This window comes from Emiliania huxleyi (genome assembly GCF_000372725.1).
Source record: "Emiliania huxleyi CCMP1516 unplaced genomic scaffold EMIHUscaffold_302, whole genome shotgun sequence".
In the NCBI taxonomy this organism is placed as follows: Eukaryota; Haptophyta; order Isochrysidales; family Noelaerhabdaceae; genus Emiliania; species Emiliania huxleyi.
This window is the reverse complement of record NW_005199753.1, coordinates 35,945-43,254: the sequence shown is the minus strand read 5'-3', so window position 1 is coordinate 43,254 and position 7,310 is coordinate 35,945. Positions and strand designations below refer to the sequence as shown.

General features: G+C 64.5%; 2 protein-coding genes across 2 annotated transcripts in view; one reads left to right on the top strand and one right to left on the bottom strand.

Annotated features, from left to right (window-relative positions):
* Window positions 1-1,752, bottom strand: part of EMIHUDRAFT_116638 (hypothetical protein) — a gene marked incomplete at both ends in the record, with an annotated part of 6,752 nt that extends 5,000 nt beyond the window's left edge. Inside the window, one exon of the mRNA XM_005774970.1 lies at window positions 1,345-1,752. Coding sequence (XP_005775027.1) covers window positions 1,345-1,752 — 408 coding nt within the window. The remainder of the gene's footprint in view (window positions 1-1,344) is intronic.
* Window positions 1,753-5,263: 3,511 nt separating this feature from the next.
* Window positions 5,264-6,745, top strand: EMIHUDRAFT_116637 (hypothetical protein; the record flags this gene model as incomplete). Its single annotated transcript, XM_005774969.1, has 1 exon — window positions 5,264-6,745. One exon carries the CDS (start codon window positions 5,264-5,266, stop codon window positions 6,743-6,745), a length of 1,482 nt encoding a protein of 493 aa, XP_005775026.1.
* Window positions 6,746-7,310: the final 565 nt, after the last annotated feature.

The window sequence follows — 7,310 nt, the reverse complement described above, 5'->3', positions numbered from 1 at the left end:
GGGGGGGGGGGGGCGGGGGATGGGCGTCCGACGCGATCGCCTCTGTCTGTCTGTTGTGCGAGCAGTTGTTGATTGATTGATGTTCTGTCTGCGCGTCGCCACAGACGGCGGCGTGCGACAGCTGTTGCGAGAGGTGCTGGCTGGGGGAAGGCTGAGGGGGCGTGTAGAGGATGTAGAGTGTAGAGCGCTGTAGAGCTGTAGAGATGTAGAGCGCTCTGGAGCGCTGTAGAGCTGTAGAGCTCTGCCGGCGGGAGAGGTCTCTCTCTGTCTGTCGCCGGGGGGAGTGGTTGGTTGGTTGGACTCTGTGCTAGGGTGCCCACAGGACCCAAAAGAATATAGCTTTCCGGCTCAAAAAGGGACGCACGAGGCAAATCTGATGTTGGAGTGTTCCAATAGGAGCGAGGCCTCTTCCGTTGGGGGACCGAGTGAATAGGAAACGAGGGTTCCCCATTGTGAGCCGCTCCAGCGCGAGCGTGACACTGCACTTGGCGCCGAGCGGCCGCGGCTCAGGCCTTGTGCAGGCCTCCCCTCATTGAGCACGCCGGTCCGGACCGATGGCGCTCGGTGTGGGGCAAGCAAGACCCCCCCCCCCATCGGCGCGCGCGCCCGAGCTTTGAACGGCCGCCAGGAGCACCAAGAGGACTCCTCATGGCTGTGCTCAAGTGGGCTTCGACCGGCCTCGGCTGGGGGGGCGGGTTGTCCCGGTTGCGGACGCTTTCTGCAGCCCCCTGGGCGCGACTGCTCAGCACCCCAAAACTGCCCCCCGGCGGCATACAGCACTGCCAGCCAGCCTCTTCCTCCTCCTCAAGGGCTGTACTATGGCCATATCGCGCCGCCTCCTACTGGCAGCCGGGCGGGCGCGCGCCGGGCGCGCCTCGGCGCGCGATCCGGCCATTCCAAGGGTATATACCTTTGAGAATCCCCAGCGTCCCACCCTCCTGGCCACAATCTCAATATCTCGACTGCTGTACAACACGAAGTGCTGCGATCGGGGGTGACCCATTTCTTTTTCCTTTCTTTTTGTGTCGAGCCTGTCTGCTGTGAGAGAGAGTTCTATTGTTTAAATTCTTTTTTTGGCCCTGTGGGCACCCTATCTGTGCGCCAACCCCGCCCGCGGTTTCATTCATGGCGGTTCTCGACGGTTTGGGCCATGGCTTGGTTGACTGCAAGCCGCCTCACTCCATCAATGAGCCGGTCCATTTCCCTGTGATTGCCGGGCGCAAATATGGCATTCGGGCAGATTCCGCTTGATGGCCTAGTTGCTTTCTGCAGAGCAGATTCATTTGCAACGTGCCGGCGTAGATGATCGGCATGTTTCAACATGTGCGATGCGTCGAAGGGTACCGCGCCCGCCAACTTGGTGGAGACATACTTGAAGCCGCGCAGCGCACTCGTCCCCAGCTTCCACGCGACATAGTTGAAGGAGAGTTGGTCGCGCCGGTGGATATGCCTCCACTTCAGAAACTCCTCGTACCAGCCGGTGCCCAGCGCCTCCCCCTCGGGCGCCTCGAGGTCTCGCAGGTGCCACTCGCCCTCGATGAGCCCCGTTCCGCCCTCGACGTACGATTTTAGCGGGTAACCCTCCTCTGCGTACTGCTTGAGTTGGCGAAAGGTCTCCACCGTGGCGAGCCCGACCACGTACGTGCAGAGAGCCTCCTCGTAGATTGAGCTGCGGCTGGGGTGGTGAGGCGCCACCCATTGATACGAAACGTCCACGACACACACCAGTCGACTCGCATCGGTTGCCTCCATGAACGGCGGAGCTATTCTCGCGTCCACACCACACCTGGCCCCAACGTGGACACGCCCATAGCTGGGGACACTACTAGGTCACGCATGGCATCAGAAGTTTTATCTGGGCAGGCCCCGAAAGGCATCTCTAGCAGCGTCGTTACGCATGCGCCCTCCCCTCCTGGGCGCATGCGCCTCACGTCTCGACAGAGCATAAGCTCTTGGTGTGCGACGAGACGAGTTTTTCGCCCTCGCAGCGCGCAGCAAGCCGCCCGCCGCAAAACAGCCGGAGGCATCGTCGCGGCACCGGCTGCGCCGCGGTCCCGCACCCGTCGACGACGCTCCCCCCGCGGAAGACCGCGCCTAGCGACGCCTTGTCGTTCGAGATGAGCGCGCTTGAAGCTCGCCCACCTACTGCCCCTGAGAGTTGGTTACGAGTGGGATCAGCTCCCCCCTTGGCGCTTGGGTTCATTCACTGCCGCCACAACCTCACACCCAACATCACATGCGGGACCTCAGCGAAGGAGACTCTGCACCGGACACCGCCCGGGCACAGACCCCCTACCCGTCGGATCGCACAGGGCCCCCTCGGAGCAGCCCACACACAATCACGCATCGGCAGATTGAGCGCCTGAGGCACACACATACACACACACACACCCTGCCTGCCCCCCGCCTTCTTCCTTCCGCCCTACGTTTTGCTCAAACCCTCTCTTTGTCGTGTCGGCCGCTATCTATCTGTGCAACATCAAAAGTCACAGCGGAGTGCACAGCGGAGCAGTGAGTGTGGACGAATACCTGCGGCCCGCCGTGTATAGCAGGATCGCAGGGTCGGATCGTGTCAAGCCTCGCTCTAGATCGCCCGGCCGGCCCCCGCGCCTCCCCCCAGAGCTCCGCCCCCTTCCCCGCCGGGGGACCCTCACCCGCGCGCGCGTGCGCCTACCCCGAGGGTGCTGTGTCCGGTGGAGGGGTGAGGGGTCGACAAACAAAAAGAATTGGTTTCACCCGAGTACGGCCCTCTACAACGGGGGAGCCGCCCTTGCAGGGTCGTCGCTGCACTCTATACGGTACATTCCCGAATTCGCCCCTCGCAACTCTCGCATACGTCGCAAGTGGCGAGCGTCGGCGGAGGGCCGCCCAAGCCCAGTGCCGGCGGCGCGAAGAGGCGTGCGACGTGGCAACACAGAGCCTTGCACCCTTCGCCCTTCTCATCACTGCCCCGGCGCCCACGCCTCGACCTTCTTGGGCAGCAGCTGGCTCGACAGGTCCTCTCCGTGGCCTAGGCAGCCGCTCTCGCCCTTGCCCCAGGTGAAGACAGCGGCGTCGGCGGTGAGGGCGAGGCTGTGGCTGCCTCCCGCCGAGACAGCGACGACGCGCTGGCCAGCCAAGGCCTCGACCTTCTTCGGCAGCAGCTGGGCCTGCTGGTCGCCGTGGGCCAACCGGCCGTCGCCTCCATCGCCCCAGCTCCAGACGCTGCCGTCAGCGGTGAGGGCGAGGCTGTGACGCTCTCCTGCCGACACAGCGACGACGCGCTGGCCAGCCAAGGCCTCGACCTTCTTGGGCAGCAGCTGGTACTGCTGGTCGCCGTGGCCCAAATGGCCATAGCTTTCATCGCCCCAGCTCCAGACAGCGCCGTCAGCGGTGATGGCGAGGTTGTGAAGAGCTCCAACCGACACAGCGACGACGCGCTGGCCAGTGAAGGCCTCGACCTTCTTCGGCAGCAGCTGGTCCTGCTGGTCGCCATGGCCCAGCTTGCCAAAGCTTCCCCAGCCCCAGCTCCAGACGGCGCCGTCGGCGGTGATGGCGAGGCTGTGGAACGCTCCAGCCGACACGGCGACGACGCGCTGGCCAGTCAAGGCCTCGACCTTCTTGGGCAGCAGCTGCTCTTGCTTGTCGCCGTGGCCCAGCTGGCCAAAGCCTCCCCAGCCCCAGCTCCAGAGGGCTCCGTCGGCGGTGAGGGCGAGACTGTGGTGGTAACCAGCCGACACAGCAACGACGCGCTGGCCAGCAAAGGCCTCGATCTTCGTCGGCTGCCACTGATCCTCATGGTCGCCGTGGCCCAGCGCGCCCAAGCCTCCCTGGCCCCAGCTCCAGACGGCGCCGTTGGCGGTGAGGGCAAGGCTCTGACTAAAGCCAGCTGACACGCTCACGGCGCGCTCACCCAGCGTGGAGGGGAGGCGGGTCGGCGAGTTGAGCCGCATCACGCCCTCGCCGTGGCCGAGCAGGCCTGGACTGTGATGCGGCGCAGAGCCGCACGACGAGAGCCGCCCCTCGCCGTCGATGAAGACGCCGCGCATGTCGCCTGCCGCCGCCCTCGCCGGCGGGTTGGCCTCGCAAAGCAGCGCCACAAAGCACAGCCACTGCACGGCGCAGCCCTCACCCTCTGGCTGCGCCGGCAGCTCGAAGCCGCGCTCTTGCGCCCACAAGCGGATGCCCTCTAGCGCTAGCGAGGCGTGGAAGAGCAGCGAGACGGCCGCGACGCGAGCGATGTCGGCGGGGTCGCAGTGAGAGAGGGCGCGCACGAGGAGCTCTGTGGGGAGGTCGAGGAGGCGGGCGGGCGGCGGCGTGGCTGGCGAGGGCGCGGCGGCGGCGGAGGCGGAGGCGAGGCGGCGCGAGCGGCGCGAGCGGCGCGGCGGGGTGGACATCGCGAGAAAAGAATTTTTCTCGTCAACGAGGGTTCCCCATTCCAAATAGGGTGGATAAAGCGCCTGTTCACGGCATGGAGGGTGAGCCACACCGAACGTACCGAGCGAAGAGCCGAACGGAAGGAGGACGGGGAAGATGACTCCGAGGAGGACGAACCAGTGGAAATTCAGTTGTCAGATGTCACGATGCATCCGAAGGGGACCCCAGCGCCGGCATCATCCGTAGAGGCACGAGTGTTCGAAGAGAGAGTGGACCTGAGCAACAACATGACCTGGAGGCAAATGATCGGAGTGGGAGTCAGAAATGTGGTCCTTGCGCGAGGGGAGCTCGATAGACTCGAGGGGCCAGGATATGCAGCAAGGAGGGCGGAGCTGCGCCGAAAGGCGAAAGAAGCCGAGAGAACAAGGGAACGGCAGGCGGCGGCGGCGCAGGACGAGGCAGAAGAGAATGACGCGACAGAGGAGGAAGTGACAAGGGAGAGAACGACGAGAGTGGGACGGCCGCGAGGTGGCATGAAGGTTGCAGCGAGAATCGGCGAGAGACTGCGAAAAGAGATAGGCAGACTCCCTAGGGTGGGCGACGGCTAGCGCATCACACTCCTCTCCTTAAAATCCCTGTGTGGTGGCGGCGTGCCGTCCTCCCATCCCTCCCTTGGGTTGTCTGTTTTCTTTCTTTCTTTCTTTTTCCCCATTCCAAAAGGCGCCTGCTCGTGGCGTTCAGGGTGACCCATTCCTTTTTTCCTTTCTTTTTTTGGGCCCTGTGTGGGCACCCTACTACTTGACGGCGACGGCTGGTTGGTTGGTGGTCAGAGGATGATTATTGCTAGGCCCGAAAGTAAACTTCGCATCGTGTCTGTCGGGGGACGACCGCGCGATCATTCGAGATCATGGCGAACATGGAGGAATTGCTCGAGCAGTGGGTGGCGGCGAGGGACCGCAAGGACTACGCAACGGCTGACGGCCTTCGCGCAGAGCTTCGAGCGTTGGGCGTTGATGCTTTCAAGTCCCAGCAGTCGCTGGCGGAAGGGGGTGCACTGGTGCCCACCGTGCCGCCGCCACACTTTTCACCAGCGCGGCTCTGCAAGAAGTGGGCTCGTGGTCAGGCGTGTGAGGAGGCCACCTGTTCGTTTCGGCACGAGTTTCTCGACCCGAACGAAGAGTCGGCCGCCAAGCGTGCTCGTCTCCAGCGCTCAGCTGCCCTCTCACTCGCTGAAGACAACGACGACGACGTCGCTGCTGGCGCGAAGGTGGCGCATGCCTCACGTCACCTCGAGTTTGGCCAGTTCGTGAGGAAGACCTTTGGCAAGAGCAGAGCGCTGTACAGTCTGCCCGCTGCTGCGGCAGCAGCGGCGGCTCCGCGCGCGCTTCCGTGCGATGACCCGTGCGATGACCCGTGCGATGACCCGTGCGAAGTGGAGGCCGGTGCAAAGGAGAAGCTGCAGCCTCGCGCCACCGGCCAGCCTGGAGCGACTCGTCTGGCGGCGGGCGCAGCATCCGCTCGCGTGCGCGTGGCGCCAGATTCGGAGCGCGCGGAGCGAGGACTGAGGCACAAACGCACCGGGTCGACGCGAGGGGCGGCGACGCTGCTGCCGGCGGAGGTGCGTGTGCACGACTACGACGAGAGCGAGTACCCGTTCACCGACTTTGTGTGCGAGGCACTGGGCGTCGAGCCGGCGGAGCTCGCACGGCTACACACGACGCCCGCCGGCGTCTACTGCCAGCAGCACGCGACACGCTCTGGACACGACCCGTTCCGCCGCCGCTGGCTCTCCTTCATCGACCGCTCGCTCAACCCCGAGGCGCGCCGCCGGCTCGACGAGCTGGTCGCGAGATTCGTGGCGAAGCGGCTGCGAGCGGCGACTGGCGATCGCTGGGAGCATTTTGTCTACCAGGCGGAGCCGTCGATGCGCGTGCATCTCGCGGGCACGAGATCGCTCGGCATTCGGCACTGCGACGCCGATTATTATCACCAGCCCAACGAGATCAACTTTTGGATCCCGCTCGTCGAGCGGGTGTGGGGGGCCAACTCACTACAGTGTGAGTCGTCACCGGGCGCGGGCGACTTTGCGCCCTTTGAGGCGTCGCGCGGCCAGTTCGTGCAGTTCCACGGCAACCAGGTTGTGCACTACAACGTGGCCAACACGACGGACGTGACGCGTGTCTCGCTCGACTTGCGTGTCGTGCCGCTCCCGCTCTTCGCGCCGGAATGGGCCTCGCCCAAGGGCACTGTCCCCTTCCGCCTCGGACAGTACTACAGCAGCACCTCGTCCAGAGGCGGAGCGAGCGTTGTCTCCGTGCATGTCTCCGTGACGCTCACGATCGCACCCTCCGCTCCCGTCGTCACCGTGAGGCTAGCTGTCAGGCTGTGAGATGTGTACTGTGTTAGAGAGTGGAGAGCGGCTTCTCCGCGTCGTGTGAAGAACGGAATCTTGGCGTCGCCGATGCGCGATATGGGAGAGGACCTGGGCCAGCCCCTCTGCCTCTGGCAGCGTGCTGTCCTGTGTGCATGTCATGTGTGTACTGTAGATGAGAGAGTGTATATGTTCGTGTGTTTCTTTTATTTCGGTGCGAGTGCGCCGTGTGCGAAGGAAGGCTGGGCGAGCGTATAGAAGCGTGCTCGACCTTGTCGTGGCAGCCTGCACGGCAGCGCTGGTAGGCGCGATGAGCGTCGTGCCACCTGACCCAAGACGGGTCGCAGGCGTCGTACCGAGCGTGTCGAGACCGTGTCCTGATGTGATCTGCACGGGTGAGTCACGTCGGCGTCAAAGGAGCGACGTGCGACCTGTCAGAGCTTGATCTCCGATCTCAGCGGCGTCGAGTCGTCTCCGGCGGCGACACTTTTGTCCCTCCCCAGGACGCGCAGAGGCAGCTGCGACCCCGCCGAGTGGACGGGGGCACACCGCGCCACCTGCTGTGCGCCGCCGTCTACTCACG